Source organism: Ascaphus truei, chromosome 1, assembly GCF_040206685.1.
Source record: "Ascaphus truei isolate aAscTru1 chromosome 1, aAscTru1.hap1, whole genome shotgun sequence".
In the NCBI taxonomy this organism is placed as follows: Eukaryota; Metazoa; Chordata; class Amphibia; order Anura; family Ascaphidae; genus Ascaphus; species Ascaphus truei.
The window spans coordinates 145,688,443-145,714,241 of NC_134483.1; the positions used below are offsets into that span (position 1 = coordinate 145,688,443).

The window sequence follows — 25,799 nt, forward strand, 5'->3', positions numbered from 1 at the left end:
TGAGCATACAGTTATATTTGCATATATATATATATATATATATATATATATATATATATATATATATATATATAGGGCCTCATGCAGAGAGCAGCGCTAACAGGGAAAGCGGCATGTATTGGCGAAATCTGCCTTTAGAAAGGCAGATAATGGCGAGTTTTAAAAAAAGCGCCATTTTTTTTTCTCTGAAACTCGACCGCGCGGCTGGAGAGAACATAAATCTCTCCAGTGTTGAAAACGGCCGTATTCAGAGAATGGCGCGATTTTCAACATTTTCCTTCGCTAGCAAGAAGCTGGAGCTCGGCGGCCGGTGGGGGAGAAAAAAAAAAACCCGATTTTTTTCCCCACTAGTTTCAACAGCGCTCATATCGCTGGTTGAAACTCTCCATATGCAGAAAGGATTCTAAATGCAGTTTTATGCCCTTTCTGCATATGGAGAAAAAAACTCTCCATTACAGTTACTTTTTATTCCCCTCTCCAATTTTAAATAGCGCTGCTCTCTGCATGAGGCCCATAATCTATATATATATATATATATATATATATATATATATATATATCCCTGGTCCCCCGTAAGCCCCTTACCTCCCAGCCCGGGGGGGGGGGGGGGTAGGTCTGAACAGGTCCCGGCGGTGCTGGGAGTTGTGGAGTGGCAATTGAGTCGCCGGAGGTTCCCGTGTAGGGTGCCGCCATGTTGGTGCGCATGCGCAGTGAGTCTCCTTAGCTGGCCGCCATTACAGAGGGTGCGCATGTGCAGGGAGCAGTGCTAGCGGCGTCCATGAGGAAAAATCTCCGCACGGTGAACTACAAACCCCTTCATCCACTGGGGCTGCTACATCCCATGGGCCAGCAGAGCCAAGAGGGCACCTGGATTGCACTGCAAGCAAGTGGATACATTTTGCGCACTGAGACAGTGCCAGTCAATCGGAGCTGGGACAGGAATAGGGTAGGGGGTGTGGGCAGGTTGTCTGTAGCCCCTGTACTAGGCCAGAGACCCCCACCCCCCCCACCCTAAGTCCCAGCTAGACCCTGACTCCCCTAAGCTTGTGGTTGCTGTAGGGACAGGCCCATTGTCACGGGAGACAAGGCAAATACACCTTTAAACCGGGATAATTAATTGAGCAAAACCAAGAAGTAAAACAAATTGTCATTTATTCCATTGAAACAGACGTACACACAGTGGATTACAATTATACAGAGGAAAACACACTTACTGGGGGTCTGGGCTACAAAACTAACCTTTCTTAGTTGATATAGCACAGAAAACAAAGTCTTTACAAGTCCTTTAGATGACTGGGACTAAGCCCGAAAAGTCCTGGAACTGATCTCAGCATGCAGTTCCTGCCGCCACCGCTCTTTCCGCCCTGGAGGGGCTGAAATTCCTTGACCAGGAGCGAGTTCCAAATGTCCTGATACTCTTTTCGGCTTGTAATTCCAGCCACGACCGCTACGTTCTATTCTCAGAACTTGGCCCCGAAAAGTGGGACTTAGAAAATGTCCTGCCTTGAAATTTCTGAAGGGGGCTTGCGTCCATTTCTCACAGAGCATCTTTTGGTCAGTTCAAATCTGCCGCTGCTGCTACATCCCATGGGCCAGCAAAGCCAATAGGGCTGCTGCGGCGCTTATAATCTCTCGACCTGATTGGCTGCAGGGTTTCTTATAGGAGTCTCAGTCCCATTCACCAAATCCGTTAACCAATCAGCACGTGGGAATTTCCTCACCAGCCTATCACAGATTTGCCAGTACTCTGAAGCCCGGTGGGCACAGATTTGGATTCTGCAATGGGTCTAACTTGGTACCTCTGCCACTTACTATGCAGAACCCTCCTGCTGTGCCGGGCTCCACAGTGTATTGGCTGGGCAAATGGTTGCCGGATAGCCCCCTTTCAAGTTAGGACGTGGGTACTTGAGTTGTAACACTGGTACTCTGCCTGTCTTCACACCTTGGCATCTGTGAGATTTTCAAGTCCGAGGGGGCTGCTACAACATAGATGAGACGGGACAGGGGCTAAACAAGAGAATGAATCTGCATGGCCACAGCATCACACGCAAAACAAGAGACAGTCCTGTCGGCGAACATTTCTTTGACTGACCATAAGATGAACGATCTGAAGGTGGCCATACTCAAAAGTAATCTTAGAACACCGAAAGAGAGATGATTACATGAATACAAATTTATGCAACTATTCAGGACACTTAGCGATCGCCTAAACCGAGACCAAAGTTTTATGAGTCGCTTCTGACATGAGAGAACTCTCTTCCCATGAGTGCTAAAGGCCATGTCTATACATACTGCGCTATATGTATGCACACACAGCTGTCTCTTATACATACATATGTACAATTTAATTCTATCCCTATATACCAATAAGGACCACATAGTATCTACACACACTTTTAGTAATGCTCAGCCTCTTACATGTCCACACCTACCCACACCATTGGTATACACTCCCATTCCACACACACCTTTTGTAAAGCGCTGTATACACTGTGGGCTATTTACAAATGTATATTTGTACATACACACATTCACACATACCTCTTTCATCACTATCATTCAGGGACTATTTAACACCTCGAGTCATAAATTGCATACTACACAGGGGAGGTGTTAGGTTTCAGTCACAGATAACATTCTTATATGCACTGTTTTTAAGTTAATCTTGCTTGCTTTATTCAATGTACCATCGCCGGAAGAAGAGATCAGTGTATCTCGAAAGCTCCCACAAATAAAGGCATTTCGTTAGCCCCAGAACGGTATTGTCTATTATTTTTTTATTATTAAAGCTCGGCTAACACGATACATATACACATTTATTGTGGTCCATTGTATTCAATTCCTTTAAGGCCAATACCTCACCCTTCTGTAAATTCCCATTTCGGTTTTATTGGTGTTTTGACACATAATTTCAAAGTCCTTCAAGACCATGGTAAGAAAGGTCTCCACGAACCCTCCTTCGATTGATAAGGAAAGTAAGTGGATTTCGGGGTAAATGGAGAGTGCTGTATCTTTAATCCTTGATTATTAGAATTTAAACTATCTTGTGTACCAACTGATATGGATTCCTCCGACGAATGTAAATGTTAACAAAGAAGACGAAGGGGTTGACTGTAGAAGTGAATTAACTAAATCGAACATATGTAACTGATTCAATCCCACTGTAGGGTTTCCAATTAATGAATACTGTGTGAGAAGCAGAAAGAACTGAATGAGATAAAGAATTACCTGAATCGCACATTTCAGTTTGAATAGACCCTATTGTCGTTTGTTCTGTTAATGAATGTTGTCAATAAATTCATATTCACCTGTAGACTGTCATTAGCACTGATGTATGCCTCCCCAGATAATACTCTAAATCTGTCCACCGATGAGGTATTTTCTGATAATATTGAAGTCATTGCCTGAATGCAATTTTCCTCTTGTATATTAAACTCCTCTTGTTTCTCTTTGTTCTGCATAGCAAAGTGTCTCATTAATGTAATCTTTCATATATATCTATCTAAATCCTCAAATAAATTACATTTGTTTGGTAAACTGCTTGGTGCAAATGAGAGGCCCTTGGCTAGGAGTGAGGTGTGGTATGCTGACAATACAAAACTTGACAGATTGAAAATACTATGACTCTCTGCTGTGTTCACCCTCAGTCTACTCTCTTTATTTGCTGGCGTTGCCCTGATCTTGTTTCTCATCGCTTCTTTTTCTGCGTTGTGGAATAAATGCAGGATAACTTGATTGTCGATCCCACAAAGGATATGTTTTCCTCTTCTCTCGTGCTTCCTGTTGGGTTACCATTTCTAAAAAAGAAGTTGTATGAGATGTGGTAATAGTAGAGCCAGAGCCCTATTTTGTCTGATCTTTATTTTGTATTTTGGGTATAGCCCCACTCCCATGACCTTTCTCGTTTTGTTCTCCATTTGATTTGCAACTCTGATCTTTATCTTGATCCTGACCTTGCAATACTTGACATCTATTCTCAGTGGTACATTTATATGGAGATTTGACCTTTTTGTGTTTATCATCTTTAGAAAAATGACTAATATCACTATTTTTAGATGTTTTCGATTGATAGGTGTTCTTACTTTCCCCCCTATATCCATTAGACCTATACTCACGTTTATGTGGAGTATGGTGATTGGACCTATCCTTTCTATCTTTTCTCCTCCAGTCTCTCACCCTATCTGTCGCACAATCATTTGCATCCCTATTGTACTTTTTATTTTTACGTTCAAGAATCTTATTCTCAAAACTTAATACCCTTTTATTGACCAAATTGTCTAACTCCATAAATTCATCACTTTCTATAAAAGGTATCAATACCTTTTGTATTTGTTCAATATCCTTCTCAATTGATTTGAACTTCTCCCTATAAGTGATTAGAAGTCGTATCAATGAGAAAGAAACATGTTCTAAGATGTTATTCCAATTAGATAAAAATTCCTCATTGGTCTCAAAGGTCGTTTTTTTTTATAATTCTCAATCCCCTTGGGACCAACTTTTCATCTAAGTATTTTTGCAAAGACAGCAGATCCCACCAATGCCTCATTTCTTCCTTTACCAACTTCTCAAGCCTAAAGAAGTTGGCCTTTAAATCTATACTGTCCTCAACTTCCTCCATTATATTACTTTCTGAAGATACCAGATACTGCATAGCTAGCCTTTCTTCCCTAGTTTTTATCATTTTATACTGTAAGCATGGACGTCCGCAGAAATTTTTTCAGGGGGGGCATAATTTTAATGGCCAGTGCCCGGCGTAAAAGTGGTGGTGAGTGCACTGTGGCGAGCGAGCCCGACCAGCATAAGGGGAATTCTGAAATTTTGAAAAAAAGAGTGGGCAAATGGTGCATTTTCAAGCAAATTTGAGAAAGCTTGAAGGTTAATAAAGCAATTGTGAAAGTGTAGTTATGACATCAAAAAAGAGCAGCTATTCAGGGTTGCAGGATCTGGTGGGTGCCTGGAGAACTTGCCATGTCACTCTGGTGCTTAAGTGCAGAAATTCCAGCCGTACTACTACTTTTAAGGCTGCTTCTCTACGCAGGATCCTGAAGTGTGCCAGGTGGGGCACAAGGGAAAGAAATGGGGATCATTAAATACTCTGCTCATCACCGGGCTGGCTCATCACTCTCCTGCCTGAGAGTGCAATCAAAGAACTGTAACTTTATTCTACAACATCAATGAATACAGCCTTAACTGATCCAACTCCTTTCCTTCCTCCAGATGGTCCCTGGAATCAACCCTGGTGCTTGAGGACTCCAGAGCCTATCCTCTGCTCTTCCCTCACCCCCTAGTGGGATGAGGGAAGCTGTCCCACTCCCCTAAGGGAGGGGATGGAATGTGTTCAGAACTCTGACTTCACACTCCCAGCAATCATTCTCTCTCATGGGAGAGAACACTAACTACATTTGGCTGCGCAGCCCCTTAAGTACCATGGGGGAGGGTCCCAGGTCTGAACTCCTGATTGGGCAGAACACAGACCCTAGACCCACCCCTCCCTGTCACTCAAGGGAGCTGCTTACTATAGGGTAAAACCCGGATTGAGCCTAATACTGCCTGCGCTGTACCAGTGCTTACATGTTGGGCAGGGCAAATTAGTAGCCAAAAAGAAGACATGGCAAACATATGTTTGCTGACATCTAAACAAAATTTTGCAATGCATAGGTGCTGGTACCCAATGATTTTAACTTATGTGTAGGTGAATACTATGCCTTTGCAATAAATTATTTTATACTTACCCCCGTAAATACTTGTTTGTTTTTCTTTTTGATATTATCCCTCTGAGGAGTTTTACGTGGTTGTGAATGCGGTAGAGAGTCCTTCTGAATACCGTGATAACTACACGGACAAAACTGGCGGCATAACAGGCCCAGCGAGATGTTTTATGAAGGCTACTTGCATAGGCCCCTATAAATGTTTGGGGGGTTTTAAGAGCAGGACATGCTCTGGCGGCAAGATAGTAACATTATGAGTTAAACTAATATAGGTATGTGGGAGACTTTATGCTTTAAAGAGGAGCAATGCAGAGTGATTTGATTACCTATGGTTTTCTCAAATTTTTGCACTTTAACCCTTTGAGTGCCGAATGTGCCATGGCACAAGTGAGCAACGGCCCCTCCAGCACTCCGATCACCTGACCGCTTGGGTCGTTTGTCATCCTCCTTTCATTCCTTATCGTTGTTGGTCGCATTGACGAAATCTCCTGTAGCAAAACGAGCCGCCATTTTTGGGACATAGCTACATCGTGGGGCCAATGGAGTTCGAGACTCCATGACGTAGTAGCTATGTCCTGGGACAATCAAAGGGTTAATTGTCCCCTGAGGTTTCGCACAAAAAGTTACATTGAACAGAAGATATATTGGGAGTGGAACATTTACTCGGATCCCCACCCAAATGTTGTAGGTGTGGTGACACACAACGCCCTAATATCATAACGACACCTTCTGCAAGCGTCGTAGGGTGAGGATGACAGAAATACACATGTAGGTGGTGGTCCTTTGTCTTCCTTTATGGAACAGACGGTAACAGTCCTTTGTTACCAGTGATCCACACCGATCATTTGTGATAAGTATAATACCTCTGAATCTGGACTACACATCGCTTTCTCTGCCAGAATTGCTGATACAAAATGCCTTAAAGATCCTGCCTTTCACATCCTAATCTAAAAAGGAAACAGGAAAAAGGAACTTAAACTCCCAGTGCTTAGTGCTTAGCAGCGAGACAGGAGTAGACCAGTGTCCATGGGAAAGCCGGAAAAACCTACATAACAGCCACGCAGTTAATAGCTATGCACAGTAAAAAGTGAGGAAGAAATATTATGTGAAGTATATACCAACCCTATGAACTGTTGTGGAAATTGGATGGATATATTTTGGAAAGCATGGATTTTTTAGCATATTTTGTTCTTTATGGTTTCAGACTTCTAATTTCAGGTAAGGCTTCACTTCTTCTCCAAGCTTATGTCATGCAAAAAGTGTATTTTGTATGCAGTTGCTGCACTATTTTGCTAGAAAGAAACATTTGAATCTTAACACTATGGCTTAGATTCACTAAAGGAGGATAAATTAAAAAAATTGGAGTCATTGGTGTTTATCGTCAATTTTATTTATCGATATATTTGCTAGTGCCGTATCACCCATGGTAAAGGGCTTTTTGCGGCATCGATATGTCATCATTATTTTAACGTGGCAAATACAAATGAGCATGTAAATGAACAGTTAATGCCAAATTACTTATGCACATGCTATAACTATTGCAAAACAATATTGTTCATTTTTATCACATGCCCCTGTCTAGTGTTACATAGTTAAATAGTAGATGAGGTTAAATAAAGAGAAATGTCTAGCAAGTTCAACCTATGCTAAATTTAGACGACAGATACTTATCCTATATTTGTATTTACAGTATTTTGATGAAGGCATGTATGTTAAGGCATATCTTGCCTATGTATGTAATGGTCAGTATGTACATAGGCAAGATAGGACTAGCCAACCTAGAATAGGTGCTAAAAAAAAATATACATATCATAAACAATGTGGAATATATTAACATATTAAATATTTACTAGCCCCAGGGACCAACTAGCCATGGTCATTGGCCAACCCATGTGTAGTTGGTCATTTGGGCTACTAAAGGCTTTCTATTTACACATTCTGTATGGATGTTATGTGTTTTGTGCTTCACTTGTAAGGTGTTTATGTTGTATGTTAACCCCATAGTACCTGAAGGCATTCCTTCACGATCTGTTGGTAGCCTCAGACTTCAAAGGGGTTAAATATTTTCTGACATATGGTTATATGAGAAATCCTATTATATTAACCTACAGTATAGTGGAAACGTTATTGCTTTTTTGTAATGCTAGCACTATTTACCGCAGCGGTAACACATTTTCTTGTGTGCAAATCAGTTACATGTCACAATCCATTTATAAATAAATAATTTCGTGAATAAAGCAGTAATTCACCAAAATATTGTAGTGATCAATTTTTTTTAACGTTTCTTTAAATTATTGCTGAATTTAAATGCAGCTATATCGACCTTTAGTGAAGATAGCCCTATAACGTAAAAATAATCCATACAGTATAATGTACCAGCTAAAACTGGCGATAGCAATGTGGTGAATAGGAGTTTCTGATACCTCATCAACGTGGTTGTGGTGTTTCTTATTCTATTCTAGCAATTACTTGTTTCTCATGGAATTTGCCTCTATCTTTTGGAAGATCCATGTTTTTTTACCTGCTGTTCTTCCTTTTCTTCAAAGAACACTATGGGGTAATTCTATATAGACTGAAGCGGGCGTTCAGGGTGTATTCTGCCAAAAATCCCCATTGATTTCAATTGGGATAATCATTGAAAAACATCTTGAATGGCCGCTTCGGAGAATATAGAATAAGGCCCATAGTGGCTTATTCAATAAAGTGCGATAGTGCCAATACGGCAGTACCATATGGAAAGTCGTGCGGGCCTTGCAGTAGTGCCAAACTGAAAAAGCCACTTAGTCCTTAACCAAATTGTTGTGATAATATTTATGTGCTTTCCGTTTGGCTGAGTCGTTTTTTCTTCTTTGGTTCAAACCACATTTGAAAACGCTACAAAATCCTGTAATAAGCATTAGTGGTTTTAAGCAGAATGATGAATTTATAAGTTCTTAGGTATTATAGGGTTAGCAGAGCTTATTGCATTTTTCTATCAGTGCCACTCCTGCATCCACCAAGACAAGCAAAACTGTTAACTAGTTTAAGCCTCAAAGCCACATTGTCTGTACCACTATACTGTAGTATTGCTGCAGTGAAATCGATTTGAAATGTTGCTGTAATATAATACACTTCAGTACATAGGTAGTGCTACAATCTTTATCAGGGCAGTTGACACTTTTGATCAAACAGTGGTTTTGGAATACTTAGAATTGCGAAATATCAATATGAAAGGAATTACTGCACAGTAACGGTATTAAGAGTACTGTATCTATAAGCAAAGAAAGGACGCAAAAATGTAGTTCAGATGAAAGGTGGAAGAAGTAAGACGGTACCTGTTTTAGAGAGTGTACACGAAAACCTTAAATGTACAATTTTAGCTGTACAACTACTCCTCTTGCAATAACTTAATTTATGGTAATATTTTTTTTCTTGCATTGTATTGCCAATAAATGTGCACAATACATGCATGTCGAAAAGAGTTACACTCTACTGTTTAATGGCTAAGGCACAAGTAGACAGAGGAGCGTATTCTATCAACTGTGATAAGTGCATTTTCACACAGCTGTTTTCGCAGGGATTCGCATGCCGCCACATTCTAAAAGCCCTTCTCGCATGTCCAATTTGTGCAATAAGGTCTTTTTATGTATTTAATTTTGGCCCTGCAAATCCGTGTGGCATGGCAAAGATGTGTCAAGCTCACAACTTTTGGCAATTCACCAGTATTGTTGTACCTCTGTAAAATACAAACAGCAAAATTGGTCAGAAATACTTGCAACATTTTTCTTGCCCCCTAAAGGCTGACAGGTTTGCCTCAATCCATGTGAGACTGGCAGTTTTAGCTCTGTTGGGCAGGGACACCCTACTTATATTTGTTTGAGTACCTTTTTCATGCACTTGTCTAACTTTTCCCTGTCTACCTAATAATGTACATTACTGCAAATTAATTACTGAGCATTAATGCCCCGGATTGAGGAGTTTTACTGTATTATTGCTCTATTGTACAGAATGCAGTATAGTACTACAATAAGGTTCATATTTTTTCTTCACATTCATTTTCTGTCCATCTGATTGTGCTGCCTCGCGCACTCCCCCACCTCTCCCCTCTTTCCCTGACCACCCGGGCTCCTCAGAGATCCTTACTGTCTGTGATTGCCGGATCACCATGCTTTCTCCCTCAAGCTCCCCTCCCCCACTCCAACTCCACAGGATGGCCTGCTGCTGTAGCTCTAAATGGCAAGGAGCCATCAAATATGGGGCATTAGCATTACTGACTATTAGTGGCTGAAATGTTGACCTATCACAGAGTAACATTTCATGAATACCTTCCTTTTCTAGCCTAACATATTTTTTAACACATATAACTATATAATATAACACATTAGTCCCTGAAAGAAGGAGGATTCTGATACAAAGATTTTCCTTGAAGTTACTACACTTTTAATAAGTTGCCCTGCCCCCAGCACACAGATCCTCCTGCACCCAGCACACAGATCCCCCTGCTCCCAGCACATAGATCCCCCTGTCCCCAGCACACAGATCCCCCTGCCCCCAGCACACCAATCCCCCTGTCTCCAGCACATAGATTCCCCTGCCCCTATCACATAGAACCCCCTGCCCCCAGCACACAGATCCCCCTGCCTCAGCACACAGATCCCCCTGCTCCCAGCACACAGATCCCCCTGCCCCAGCACACGATCTTAAAAGCTAAACACAGAATTAGACTGTTGTTATTTATTATATACTATTTAAACACTGAAAAACACAATTTTTTTTGCATATGGAAAAATATTTCAAATTAAATAAACACCGAAAACCAAAATTCCTAATTATAAAGCAAAGCACTGCAGGCCCACCTAACAGCAAACTGTTTTTATTCTTCCTGCTAAAATGCCAGCCCCCTTACGTCAGCAAAGATTCTAATCCTGTTAGAATGTTCCCTGTGCTGAGATTTTCACCTTTAGGTATGATGGCTACAAGAGCTCAGTGAATTATATTTAATACTGTCTAAAACACACTCACACAAGTGCAGACGCTCATCCAAACATAGGGCCATATAAAAGAAAACTTTGATATATATATTTAACAGTATATTTTTCACCTAATTAACTAAAAACTATATATGCATTGGTGAAACGTGCATATGACAGGACTAGGCAAGAATATTTTCACACCTCTGGAAAATGTTCTCAGAAAATCAGTGATATATCTCACTGAGTTAGTGAGCCCTGAGAGCTCTATATACAAAGTCACTTTCTCTAATAAGATCGTTGGTGAGTAACACACACAGATTGGAGGGGTTGGTGAGGCTACAACTTCATTGTGATTCTTGTGAATTTGCCATTGTGCTTTTAAGTGAATGAATTTCCGAAGTGGTTCCATTTGTGTGAGTGTTGTGCACTGTTTCATTGTGCTTATTTGTGATTGTGCTGTGTACCTGTCTGTTACTCAGTGTGGTGAGTGACCGACTCCATGCCTTTACATACAGATGCAGCGGCCATTATTCAAACATATCACGGATCCGTTTTCGTGTGCGCTGCTGTACTCCACGCGGCCAATCACGTGGTTGATTTGTTTGAATTTCATGGATCCCGATTTCTTTGGGTGCAATTCTTCGCGTTTCCGTGTCAGAAATTAATGAATTGTAATGTGTACAGTACTGTGTCAATTTGCAGGTGTTTAAAAAACCAGAACAATAAAATGCAATTTTATGCACTCTATAAAAACGAGTCAACACGCGGTAATGACGTGCCATGGCATGGGTATTCCGAGGTATACAACGCGTGATATGTTCGAATAACGGACGCTGCCTCTGTAGATACGAATATGTTATACAGGCTTTCAGTATATGATATAGTACTGTATGGCATCCGCTATGTGAAAAGACTGTGTGAATAGTCAAGGGTTTATATAAGGCAATGGATCTCAGTAAGTGTGTGCACAAAGGTTGGTGTTTTGGTATTAGTTTTGATTCTAAGAGGCCTATTCTAGTAGCTTGAATAAAATTGCTGCTATCTCGAACGGTTTGTCATTTGTGTTATCACGGTATTCAGAAAGAATCTGAAATCATTTCCACAAATCACAAACTGTGAGGTAGGAAAATGCCAATACTGTACGGGACAGCAGCGATGGTATCTCAGCCTCTCTCAAAGTTCTGCCCCGCAGTCTGTAAGAGCTGCACAGAGAGAGCTGCACAGAGAGGCTGCATAGAGAGAGCTGCACAGAGAGCCACATTTCCCTGTAGAGCTCTCACAGGTGATAGCAGTGTATTTATTTAAATTTTAATAACAGTGTACTGCAGCAGGGGGTCTCCAGAGCAGAGTATTAATTTTAGGTCCGGGGACCCCCTGCTTCCCGAGTTACAGGCCCCAGTATGGAGTGCCTGTATCTCCTGTACATTTAAATGTCCCGATCACATGATGCAGGAGATTTAAACATTGCAGGGGGATAGCGGCACCCCATACCGGGGATGGTAACTCGGGAAGTAGGGGGTCCCCGGGGCTGAAATCAATGCAGTTCAGCTCTGGAGACCCCCTGCTCCCGTACACTAGTATTAAAATGTAAATAAAAACAGCTTCAATACCTCAGACTACCCGGTTTGTTGGGGGGGTAGGGGGTGTATGAAGGGGGTAGTTGCCCCAGGGTGGGTGGTTACGCCTGCCGGGAAGGTTGTGGGAGGAGTTAACACCTTCACTACCATAACAGTGGCAACCGCTATGCTAATGAAGGGGTTAACCACTTCCACTACCCACCTGAGAGGCCTAACCACCCACCCTTGGGGCAACTACCCCCTTTACCCTCACGAAACATAAAAATACAACAACCCTACAACCCATCTCCTCTACCCCCAACAACCCCCCTCAACACACACAGTACAATAATGGGTAAAATTACTATTATCCATATCTGGATAGTATCTCATTTGCCCATTAAAAATAAACCATTATCCAGCCAGCATAAAGTAAATAAAAGTTCTACTTACCCCTGCCAGGATGAAGACCATCCTCATCACTGTCCTCCATGTCCATGTCCTCCGTGGACAGCAACAGTACAATAAAAAAAAAACTAATGGCCACTAACCCCTTAGTCACCTTAGCGGTTAGTAACTAAGTGGTTAAACCCCCAGCCCTGCTACCCACCCGGGATGCCTAACCACTCTCCCTGGGGCAACTGCCCCCACCTTCTACCCATTGATTGGCATAGTGTTACACCATGCCCACATAATATGGGCATGATTTGCCACTATGGCAGTCAATGAGCAACCTAAAGAAAAACAAGCACCAAAAATACATAACCATTAAATAAAAATAAGACCTAAAAATACAAAACAATTACATAAAAACCAGAACCAAAAATAAAAAACATAACAATAAAACAAAAACAAGAATCAAAAATACAAAATATAACAATGAAATAAAAAGAAGCATTTGCCAAAAAAATAATTGCTTGTCACTGTGTTTATCTATAGCCCGAAAGGGGCATAGATAAACACATTTGCAGGCCGATCAAATCTATATAATTGGTTTGCAAATCCTTTTAGGAAGTGTGGGGTGGGACTCATTTAAATATACTTTGCATATCTCCCAGTCAGGTACCTCAGGTGTGCTAATTTCTCTCTAATTTTTTTAGTATCCAATCTTTTAACAGATTTTAGTGGCCAGGACGTAATTTGTTCAAATGATCTGCAGAATTCCGGGGAACAGATTTTGACAGTTCTGCCTATCCCTACAGAGGGTTGAGGGTTGTGTGGGGGTAGATGGTCAGAGTGTGTGTGAGAATTAGATAACATGCTAATAATGAATATGCAACCGTTTATAATGATGCTGAGTATGTATACTCTGATAACAGACACCCTGCACAGTATCATGGTCATGGGTATAGCTACGCTGATAGCCTCAATGTGCAGCGTGGCATGTTGATTGATGTTAAGTATCTCTATACACCGATTATGAGCACAGCATGCTGTATAATGATGCTATGAATAGGCTTATAATGAACACACCGCGGTTTGCGCCGCACTAAGTTTTCTGTGCCATGCACTTCGTGCCACCCCGCCCTTCTGGCAGCACAAAACTATTATGTTGCTGAGGGAAGCTGTTCCAAATGGAAATATAACCCCTGTGTGTAATGTAGCAGTGTTAAACAAACTGGAAATGACTGACTTCTATACTAGCAGAGATTAGATGGTGCTATTTGTATGCCAAACACTTTATCCAACACCGGTGAAAGAAGGTGAGTCTAATAGAAATTTTTCCTTGAAGTATCTTCACTTTTAATGAGTGCATAGTACAGGTGTAGTATATCCTTGTTCTTGTATGAAAAAGACATGCCACTCTGAGCGCTCTTCATTGATCTAAACAGTTGTCCTCTATCTCTATTTAAAATCTCGGGGACCATCACTCTTCAGACCTCATTTATCCCCTCTTCACTTATACACGGTGATACCACCAGGTATCTCTTGGTGCTGGAACAGTGCAGTAAGTGTGTTTTCCAGCTCACAGAGAGTTAATCCGCCCTAGAAGAAGCTAGTTCAGCTGATGCCTAATAGAGAAGGCTGAACTCATGATTACTCATGGAGTTTTTAATAGTCAGGAAGTGACTACAGAGAAGCTGCCATGCTGCCAGAGAGACCACTTTGAGAGTCCCAGAGTGAGAGAGACTGTTTTCCCCAGAGAAGGGGGAGATAGAAAGTGCTCCCCAGTTAAAGAAGAGGCTGGCACAGTTCCTTGGACCTGCTGGATGGTGATCGCAGAGTCTGCTGGGACTACCTGGGTTCGAATCCCAGAAGAAAGCAGGAAAGACGACAGACCGTGCTGAAGCAGGGATGTACTGCCCTTGACAATGGACACACAGAGGCTAGTTTCTCTGAGCTCACGTGGGACCGAGTTTCCCTAGGAAGAAAGGACGCAAGGCCACGCTAAAGCGGGGACGTCTGCTCAAAACCTGGACTTATAGATAAGCAAACCCCTTTATTATTGTGTGCCGAGACTTTATACATTGTTGCCTATGCCAGGGCATGTTTTAAGCTGGGAACCAGTATAGTTGGCCAGCTGTGGTTAGAAAGGGCGGAAGCAAAGTTGAGTTATTTTCTCTAAAGGGAATAGGTGTTATTTTAATGTTTTGTTTGGACTTAAAGAGATGGTGGACCTGTTGGTGTATGTATTTATTCCCTGTAAATAAAACCCATATAGAGAAATACTTTGTTTCCGGCCTTCATTGGAACTAAAAGAGACTGAAACGTGGTGTGGGCATCACAACATGCATACACCCTCACCCTCATTTTCCAAAGTACATACACTCACACTCACTCACCATCTTCTTACACACTCCACACTCACCCTCACACCTCATACTCACCCTTCTACCCACACATTCCACATTTTACCCCGTCTCATGCAGCACTCACCCTTTTTCTTAATCATAAACACACATTTACCACCCCCTTCTCCTACTTATACCACACACCTTCCCCCGACCCCAAAAAAGGCATTAACGTCCCTCCCACTCCCACACATAAAGCCAGAAGAGGCTTCTTTCTCTCTCCCCTCTGTGCCTGGGCTGAGAGGAGAGGCGGATTGCACCCTCATCTTTTGTCAATTCTGCAACTTCCTTCATATTCTTGATTAATTAGCAATGATAATTATAATTTATATATAATGTATATGTAACAGGTTTTCTCCCACCCTATGGGAGATTTCGCTATTACAGGGTATCATGTGCTGGTAACCTCCTGGTTCACAGGAGCTCTGAGGTTCCGCCGTTGTTAGTGTGGAAGACAGGACAGGCTTTTGGGTTGATGGTTCTTTCTCAATGGCACAGCACCTCCATCTCTGGCAGGCTCCATGAGTGCTGGAAGCAATCCCTGCAGGAGAACTCACTTCTGCTACCCCCCTGATTAATTGCACTCTCAGGCAGGAGTATATTGTAAACAGGAACGGCTTTATTCGTCACAGCACAAAGAATACAGCCTTTAACTGATTCAATGGTCTTCCCTCCTCCGGATGGTCCCTGGAATCAACCCTGGAGGCTTGAGGCCTCCAGGGTCTATCCTGATCTCTTCCCTCACCCCCTGATAGGATGAGCGGTCTCTCTCTCTCTCTCTCTCTCTCTCTCTCTCTCACATTCTCTCTCACATTCTCTCTCTCATTCTCTCTCTAATCCCTCTGGAGGGTCCAAGGTCTGAGCCCTTGATTGGGCAGGACACAGGCCTTAGCCCACCCCCCTTGTCACTCAAGGGAGCTGTTCACTGCAGGGGAAACCCCGTATTGGTCCTAACACTGCCTGCGCTGGCACCAGGGCTTATGTGTTAGGGCAGGTTAGTAGCCAAAAAGAATACATGGCTACCTACTGTATATTATCATCATATGTAATATCAAATTGTAGAAAAGAGATAAGAGACTGCTGTTTCACTCTCGTTCTGTCCTCTAGCAGTAGGATTTTATCTGTGTATCTCTTTGTCCCTCTCACTCACAATGTTTTCTTTGCCTCTCTCTCTAGGTTTCTTGCTTCACCACTCTTTGATAACTTGTCAGATTGAAAGCATTAACCCTTCATCAGATCGATGGCTGTGGCTGCATCTTAGATCTGACGAAGGGTTAATCCCAAACATTATCTTTTCCGCCCTCTATTAGGGACTCCCTCTGATTGAGAACACTATGCCGAATATGTGATAAATTATTGCACTTTTGTGAACAAGAGATTGAAGTGGCTACAATATAATTACCATAATGTGGAAATGTTGTTGATAATCTATAAATACAATTCAGTTAATTTTTTTGCAGTTTTTGAGCATGTGGTCTTTTCTTCATAATAAACCTTGCTGAAGCATTGTATTCACTGTTTTTTACAATTCAGCAGTTTCAATATCGGCTGAATGTCAAGCCACAGTACAGTCATTTGTCAGTTGTTGCTTCTATTTTCTACCATTTACCATCCTGATGTAAGGGATTTTTTTTATTACAACATTTTACCAGGAAATGTTACCAGAAATACATCTTATTTTTCATTCAGCCCTAGGAAGGAACAAGAAGATAGTGATTTGGGTAGAAATTTTCAACAAAGGTTATACAGCTCAACTGTGTTATAGCGCGGCCCTCGAGACTCACCAGATCCGACCGCGCTAAAACTGGGGTCGCGCTAATTTTTTTTAATGGCCGCCGTGCGCCCGATCGGGAGGAGGGGGGATGAGGTGGAGTGAGGCGCTGGCAACCCTACATGTCCCCTTGCAGCCACTGTAGTTCTCCCAGCATTCCCCGCACTCCCCTCAGCAGCTCCGCACCATCCAACCACAGATCCCCGCAACTATCCTCCAGCCTCGCACCGATCCCCCCCCACCTATTCCTCGCGCCGATCCCCCAGCCTTGCACCGTTTCTCCCCCCCCCCAGCAGCCCCACGATGATCCAAAAGGTGGGCTGTGACATCAAAGGTAGGGGGGGCTGTGTGTTTGGTGTGTTCTGTGTGTGGTGTGTGCTGTGTGTGCTGTGTGTGCTGTGTGTGCTGTGTGTGCTGTGCTGTGTGTGCTGTGATTGTATGCAGTGTGCTGTGAGTGTGCGCAGTGTGCTGTGAGTTTGTGCAGTGTGCTCTGAGTGTGTGCAATGTGCTGTGAGTGTGTGCAGTGAGTGTATGCAGTGTGCTGTGAGAGTGTGCTGTGTGATGGTGCTGTGAGTGTATGCAGTGTGCAGTGAGTGTATGCAGTGTGTTATGAGAGTGTGCTGTGAGTGTGTGCTGGTGCTGTGTGTGCTGTGAGTGTGTGCTGGTGCTGTGAGTGTATGCAGTGTGCTGTGAGTGTGTGCAGTGACTGTATGCAGTGTGCTGTGAGTGTATGCAGTGTGCAGTGAGTGTGTGAAGTGTGTGCAGTGTGCAGTGAGTTTATGCAGTGTGCAATTTTTATTTTATTTTTAATTCGGGGTCCATGCTCAAACTGCGTTATAAGCGGATCCGCGTTATAGCAGATCACGCTATAATGGGGTTACATAGTTACATAGTAGATGAGGTTGAAAAAAGACGTAGGTCCATCAAGTTCAACCTTTGCTAAATTTAGACAACAGATACTTTATCCTATATCTATACTTACTTATTGATCCAGAGGAAGGCAAACAAAAAAAAACCAGAGTCATATCATCCAATGATATCTCATAAGGGGAAAAATAAATTCCTTCCTGACTCCAAGAATTGGCAATCGGATTAATCTCTGGATCAACATCCTTTCCATGTATCCCTGTATACCTTTCCCATCTAAAAAGATGTCCAACCTTTTTTGAACAAATCTATTGTATCTGCCATCACAGTCTCCATGGGTAATGAATTCCACATTTTAACTGCCCATACTGTAAAGAACCCTTTCCTTTGTTGCTGGTGAAATTTCCTTTCCTCCAACCTTAAGGGATGGCCAGAGTCCTTTGTACTGCCCGTGGGATGAACAGTTCTTTTGAAAGCTCCTTGTATTGTCTCTGAATATATTTGTATATAGTTATCATATCCCTTCTTAGGCGCCTCTTTTCTAATGTAAATAAATCTACTTTAGCTAGCCTCTCCTCATAAATTAGAATGTCCATCCCCTTTATTAATTTGGTGGCTCTTCTCTGCACTCTCTCTAGTTCCATAATGTCTTTTCTTAGGATTGGTGCCCAAAATTGTACTCCATATTCAAGGTGTGTTCTTACTAATGCTTTGTAAAGGGGCATCATTATGTTTACTTCCCTTCCATCCATTGCCCGTTTGATGCAAGATAAGATCTTGTTTGCCTTTGCAGCTACTGCATGACATTGGGCACTATTGCTAAGCCAGCAGTCTGCAAGCACTCCTAAATCCTTCTCCATCAAGGATTCCCCCAATATATCTCCATTTAATTTGTAAGTCGCCTTTTCATTCTTGCATCCCAAATGCATAACCTTACATTTATCTGTATTAAACCTCATTTGCCATTTACCTGCCCACGTTTCCAGTCTCTCCAAGTCCTTCTGAAGAGAAATTACATCCTGCTCTGATTCTATTACCTTACACAATTTAGTATCATCAGCAAAGATGGAGACTTTGCTCTCGATCCCAACCTCAAGGTCATTAATAAACAAGTTAAAAAGCAAGGGTCCCAGTACCGATCCCTGAGGTACTCCACTCACGACTTTAGCCCAACCTGAAAAAGTTCCATTTATGACAACCCTCTGTTGTCTGTCCTTTAACCAGTTTTCAATCCAGGTGCATATATTATTACTGAGTCCAATTTTCTTTATTTTGTACACCAACCTCTTGTGTGAAACCGTATCAAAAGCCTTCGCAAAATCTAAGTAGACCATATCAACTGCATTACCCTGGTCTAAATTTCTACTTACCTCCGCAAAGAAACAAATAAGGTTAGTTTGGCAAGATCTAGCCTTCATAAATCCATGCTGACTATTACTAATAATTTTGTTTTCCATTAGGTATTCCTGAATATTATCCCGTATTAAACCTTCAAGTAGTTTCCCTACTATTGAAGTCAGGCCTACAGTTCTGTAATTTCCCGGTTGTGATCTAGCTCCCTTTTTAAATATAGGCACCACATCTGCTTTACGCCAATCTGTGGAAATTGAGTCCTTGAATATTAAATATAATGGTTTTGCTATTACTGAGCTTAACTCCTTGAGAACTCTTGGATGTATGCCATCGGGGCCAGGTGCCTTATTTAGTTTAATTTTTTCAAGTCGCTTATAAACTTCTTCCTCAGTTAACCAATTGTTCATTAATATGGAGGTTGTGGCTTCCTCCTGCGGCACTACTATTGAACTTGATTCTTCCCTGGTAAACACAGAGGCAAAGAATTTGTTTAATACCTCTGCTTTTTCCTTATCTCCAATAATCTGCCTACCCATCTCACACTGAAAGGGTCCTATATTTTCTTTTCTCATTTTTTTATTATTAAGGTACTTAAAGAACTTTTTTGGGTTGACCTTACTTTCTATTGCAATCCTTTTTTCATTATCCATTTTTGCGAATTTGATTGCCCTTTTGCAATTTTTGTTACATTCCTTATAATTCTGATACGATGTCTCTGTCCCTTCTGACTTAAAGAAACTAAACGCCTTCCTCTTCTTGTCCATTTCCTCCCCTACCTGTTTATTTAGCCACATTGGTTTTGACTTATTTCTTTTATACTTATTACCCAAGGGTATACACTGATAAGTGTGCTTTTCTAACAATGTTTTAAAGACTGCCCATTTATCTTCTACATCTTTCCCTGCAAAAACATCATCCCATTGTTTTACTACTAGATTAGACCTCAGTTTTTTAAAATCTGCCTTTCTAAAGTTTAAAGTCTTTGTTGAACCCAAGTAATCTGTTTTTTGATAATTTATTTCAAATGAGAACATGTTATGATCACTGTTACCCAAATGTTCCAGGACTTGAATATTTGTTATTACTTCTACATTGTTTGATATGACCAAATCCAGAACTGCCCCTCTCCTGGTTGGTTCCTCAATAATTTGGGTCATATAATTGTCTTTAAGCACCCCCAAAAACCTGTTTCCTTTTGTTGTAACGCTAATCTCATTGCCCCAGTCTATGTCTGGATAATTAAAATCCCCCATTATGCAAACATGACCCAGTTTTGATACCTTCTCCATTTGCAAAAGTATTTTAGCTTCCTGAATCTCACAGATATTTGGTGGTTTATAGCATATTCCCACAAACATTTTCTTTATACTTTTACCTCCACTGCTAATTTCTATCCACAAGGTCTCTACATTTTCATCATTCCCTTCATAGACATCATCCCTTATAATAGGTTTTAGATCCGTTTTAACATATAAACATACTCCACCTTCCCTTCTATTTGTTCGATCCATCCGAAAAAGAGAATAACCCTCTAAATTAACTGTCCAGTCATGAGTTTCATCCCACCATGTTTCAGTAATGCCTATGATATCATACTGCTCCCTTGCAGCTATTAATTCAAGCTCCCCCATTTTATCTGTCAGGCTTCTTGCATTAGCAAGCATGCATTTAAGTTTTTTTTTCAGCCTTTACTATTATCTTATCTGCTCCTTCCTTTCTGCTCCCACTTGGTTTAGTCTTTAGAAGTTTTCTTGTATTATCTGTATTTACTATGGGTATCTCACTGCTTGTCAAACTTGCACTTGCCCTCATTCTACCTCCATACCACCTTGTATCCTCATCTATTCCATTTATTTCATTATCTGTTTCATTCCCCTCCCCCCTCCATCCTAGTTTAAAATCTCCTCCAACCTTTTTAGCATTCTTCCCCCTAGCACAGAAGCTCCCTCTTCATTGAGTTGCAATCCGTCTCTAGCATATAGATGGCATCTCTCAGAAAAGGAGTCCCAGTGCTCTAAAAACCCAAACCCCTCCTTCCTGCACCACTTTCTTAGCCACGCATTAACCTCCCTGATCTCTGACTGTCTCCCTCCGGTAGCGCATGGCACTGGTAGTATTTCAAAAAATACTACCTTGGAGGTCCTTGCCTTAAGCTTTTGGCCTAGATCCCTGTAATCATTTTTTACGACCCTCCATCTTTCTCTATCTTAGTCATTGGTCCCTACGTGCACTAAGACCGCCGGGTCAATCCCAGCCCCTCCCAACAATCTGTCTACCCGATCCGCAATGTGCCGAACCCGAGCACCCGGGAGACAACAAACTGTCCGGTTCATGCGGTCCCGGCAACAGATTGCCCTATCTACCTTCCTAATAATGGAGTCCCCTACCACCACAATCAAAGCTGTATTAGCAAATTGTTCCCGAAGTTGAAAAAAGTAGAACTTCTGTTTGTCTTCAAACTTCAATGCACGCGTCATACACGTGTCATGATACTACTATTCATGTAATTTATCATTGCAAATTAGCCAGGGTACTTTTGCCAGTATATTAATAAATTATTCAACAAGAATTCTGAATAATGTAATTTCCCAGAACAAAGGAATTTTTGCATTTCTGTATGGTTGGGTTTTGTATTGTTCTGAAGAAAAGAATTGGGAATATCAAGATTTTATAGCATGTTGGGTAAGAAAAATGTATTTATACATATGCAATATAACAGTAGCAAAACATACATGTATTAAACTATACCTGTAATATACCCATTAACAGAGATGTTTGACCACCTCTAAAGTTCATTGAACTAACAGTTATCATTTCATTGTAAATGTGAGAGATGTTCAATAGTTATCAGTCTTTAGAGAAGACGGTCCCTCTTTTTAAATCTGTCCCAACTAAATGTAGCTTATGCCCTTAAAGCTGCATACCAAGCAATATTCTACATACAGTATGTATTTTTTTTAAATAAATCAGTTCTGTACTATGAGAAAATACTTGTAGCATTTTTTTAAATCAACTATAAATGACATTTTTAATGTATTATAATGTAACAAGCATTTTGTGTTTCTATAGCAACCATTTACAAAGTCACATCCCCTTCCTCTTCGGAAACAGGCTCTGGAACACCCCTTATAAGCCCTGCCCTCTCTCTAGCAGTGCACCAATTGTATCTAGCGACTTGCCTGGTCACATGATCTTCCCCACATAACTTTGCATATTTGGTCCTCTTCTGCTGCACTGACAGCCATTTAGTGAACCCCTGAGCCAAATCTTTGCTGATCGGTCACAGGAGAACGGATCGATCGGCAACTTAGCTAATTTCTTATCATTGTGCGGATTCTATTGATACATATATTAATGGGCAAAAGAAAAATGCAGCTTGGACGGCTGCTTTTTAAAATAGTGCTCCTGGCTCGCACTGCTTACTCTTTCACCTTTGTTATTCTTCTCCATTATCATCCCTTTTCTTTCCCCACTGTCTCCTGCAATCTAACTTGCCTTGGCTTTTCTTTTCCCCCTCTTCCCTCTCCATTATCATCCTTCCCACCTTCTTACAGTACTTAACTTCTACCAAAGACTTGTGGCAACTCCTCTGTAATAAAGGTATGAAGCAGGTTATTTCAGTGCTGGAAATGGCTACAAAGTTAGCAAGATTTACCTAAGCTTCCTGCTCAAACTATAGCAAAGTTTGCACCTGTTATATGTGCAACTGTGTTTCCCCCACCCGGTGGGAGAAGTGGCTATTACCGATCGTCTGGTGCATGATACCTTCTGGTAAAAAGAGGGCTGAGTTTTCCGCCAGTGGAAGTGGTGACACAGGACTAGGCTTCTGGGGTTCATACCCAACATATCTCTTTAGCAGTGCAGCGCCTCCATCTGCCGTAGGCTCCAGGAACTGAAGGTGATCTCCCACAGTAGAACAATTGCCTCTCCCCCCCAGTAAGGTCACGCACCAGGCAGGAGGTATAACAAAGGGAACGGTTTATTATCTCTTCTGTACAGCACAGTAACAAGCAGGCTTCTGCCCGATGTAGTACTTCCCAGCTACTACTGAAGGAGGGCCCCTGGACCGTCACTACAGGCCAAGGGCACCAGAAGCCATCCTAGCTCTTCCCTGCCTCCCTTGCAGAGGCAGAGGTATGGTCTACACCAGCGGTGCGCAAACTGGGAGGCGCAACCCCCAGAGGGGGCGCGAGACTGCCGACGGGGGGCGCGGGGTTTACAGAGGCCCCGCACGCTTCCCGAAGGCACTTAAATTAAGTGCCAGGGGAGCTGGAGGGCCTTTGTAAACCTAACTTACCGTGGCTCTGGCGGCTTCCTCCCTGCGTCGCCATGGCAACGCGGCGTCAAAATGACGCTGCAAGGTCATGTGACGTCACGTTGCTATGGCAACGTGACGTCATTACGCCGGAGCGCGGGTACGTTGGGGTTGGGGGGGCACGGGAGTGAGGGGACAGCCGGCAGGGGGGCGCAGGGAATAAAAGTTTGCGCCCCCCTGGTCTACACCATAGGTATGAGGACTGGAGAAGGCCTAATACTCAGCCTTTCCAATGTCTGACCGCCTTCCTCAAGTGGGGAAAGGCACTCCCGAATTTGGGGTGGTACTGCCCTTAAGTACTGCGAGGAGGAGGGCACCTGGTCTGTCTCATGATTAGTCATGCCCAGGCCTGATGTCACAGCCTCTTGCTGTCACTCAAGTGCAGCTCCTCGGAGGGGAAAACCCTGTATCAACTTCTGGCAAGGCCTGCCTGTACCAGGGCTTACTGCCAGGAGGGAAGCAAACTAGCAGCCACAGATGGCATGGCTACATATGTATTATGCTAGTCTGAGTTGTACAGTAAGTTGTGATACATCTATTGGACAAAATCTTCTTTGTGAAAACAAAATGCATAGAGATTTCTTCCAAACCAGGACCTCTTTCTCATGTGGCGTGTGCACAGTGTACATGAGGGAAAAAAACATATGGGCCAGGTGCACAGAAGTCTGTTAATAACTGGACTTTATCAAAATCAATAATGTCCGTTATTTTCCCTGAGGTTAACACATATCCACAAGGCTAATTATATGCAAAAACAATAGCAGTTAGTTATATAATTAGCATAGGCTTTACACCATGTTAAGTTAGCACTACTTTGCTTCAAATAACATGACGTAAAGGTGGCGTCACTCCCAACCAGAAGTCAGAGAAAGAGAGAGATACCTGGGAGATTTGCTAATTGTATTCAAATGACTTCAATTTGCATTTTTCCCCAGTATCTCGGGTGTGCTCTTTTTCGTGCACATGGATCTCTCCACATGCTGTATTGTAAGGTGTATTTGGGGAGGTATTTATATCAATTGGTCTCTCTGTACTGTTCCTTTAAATGTATCTGGGCATAGTGCATGACTGCTCTTGTGCCTACACAACAGGAAACCTGAAAGGCTCATATTCACTGTGATTCGTTATGGTTTTTTTTTTTAGCGCAGAATGTACATTTTTTACTTGACTGTTTGTTCTGGTTTTTTTAAGTTCATATAAAATGAAAAATGTGCACAATAGTTTATTTCCCGGTGCTAAAAACAAAGCGAGATAAGGGGCTAGAGTTCTGCAACTCCTCAGCTGACCTCAATCAATGATTCATAACCGAGAACAGCAGCACTTTTTGCAATATGCATAATAGGAGTTATAAGGTGAAATAAAAAAATAACAAAAGAATGTGCTTTGTCTTGTCTTTCATGGAATGGCACTGTTAAATACTTATTTCTCTTGTTCTTATTAGCTCAACTGCTGAACATCCACATACAGTATGAAATAAAAAATATATACCTACACATACAGATATACATACATATACACACACGTGTGTGTGTGTGTGTGTGTGTGTGTGTGTGTGTGTGTGTGTGTGTGTGTGTGTGTGTGTGTGTGTGTGTGTGTGTGTGTGTGTGTGTGTGTGTGTGTGTGTGTTTACATGCACCTTTAGCATTTTTACTGTGTTAGACTTTTGCTCACTACAATGAGGAGCACCCGGATAACTTTTCATTACCTCAGCATCTGCGATGTGCTGCTCCACCAGCCCCTTCCCCAAAACATACCCACAAATAACACACAAAGGTCTGGAAATACAATGGCCACATCTTGTATTAAAATACAGCAAAACAGGAGTGCTAATCGTGCCAGAGTGCTCTACCCACTGGTAGGGCTATTAAACTAGCCCTAAGGCACAAGACCCGCCAGACCTTCCAAATCCGATCTGAATCAACATTAACTGAGTCAAAATCCATGAGATAATCAACCGTGCAAAAGTATCTACATTAACCCCAATGGATGGGTGTCATATGTACAAGCATCCTTAGGCTGCGGCCCCAGTGACCAGGCTGCATGCACGCCATTGCATCTAGCGGCGCGTGCATCCATCTCAGCCGCGACCTGTGGTCTACGGTTGAAGAGCAGGAGATCCAACGGGCGGTGCGGGGTGTGGCGAGGGCACGGCCATGACTTCACGTGGCAGGTTCACCCTCATTGGCTGAACTGCTGCCGTGACGTGGCCAATGCTCGGCCGCCGCACCAAAAATCTTGTCTTTTGGCCAAGGCGGTTGCGCATCGCGGCATGTGCACGCATGCACACACGCCGACTGGGGCTTGCCCCATTAAGGGCTGTGCCTTGTGTGCGGTGCGCGTGCCATAGTGCGCTTCAGCAGCCACTGGGGACCTAGCCTTAACCTCAAGCGAGGCAGCACACAGGCCTGGCCACTAAGATAACTCTTCATCAGCTGTGAGATGGGTCCAAGGTATCCAAAGCACAATGAGCCCTGCCCACTCGAGC

At 42.4% G+C, this 25,799-nt stretch overlaps 1 protein-coding gene across 1 annotated transcript in view; it reads left to right on the forward strand.

Annotated features, from left to right (window-relative positions):
* Window positions 1-6,468: 6,468 nt before the first annotated feature.
* Window positions 6,469-25,799, forward strand: part of TEK (TEK receptor tyrosine kinase) — a 93,405-nt gene continuing 74,074 nt past the window's right edge. Inside the window, exon 1 of the mRNA XM_075595590.1 lies at window positions 6,469-6,926. Within this exon, the coding sequence (XP_075451705.1) occupies window positions 6,875-6,926 (52 nt within the window). The 5' untranslated portion in view covers window positions 6,469-6,874. The remainder of the gene's footprint in view (window positions 6,927-25,799) is intronic.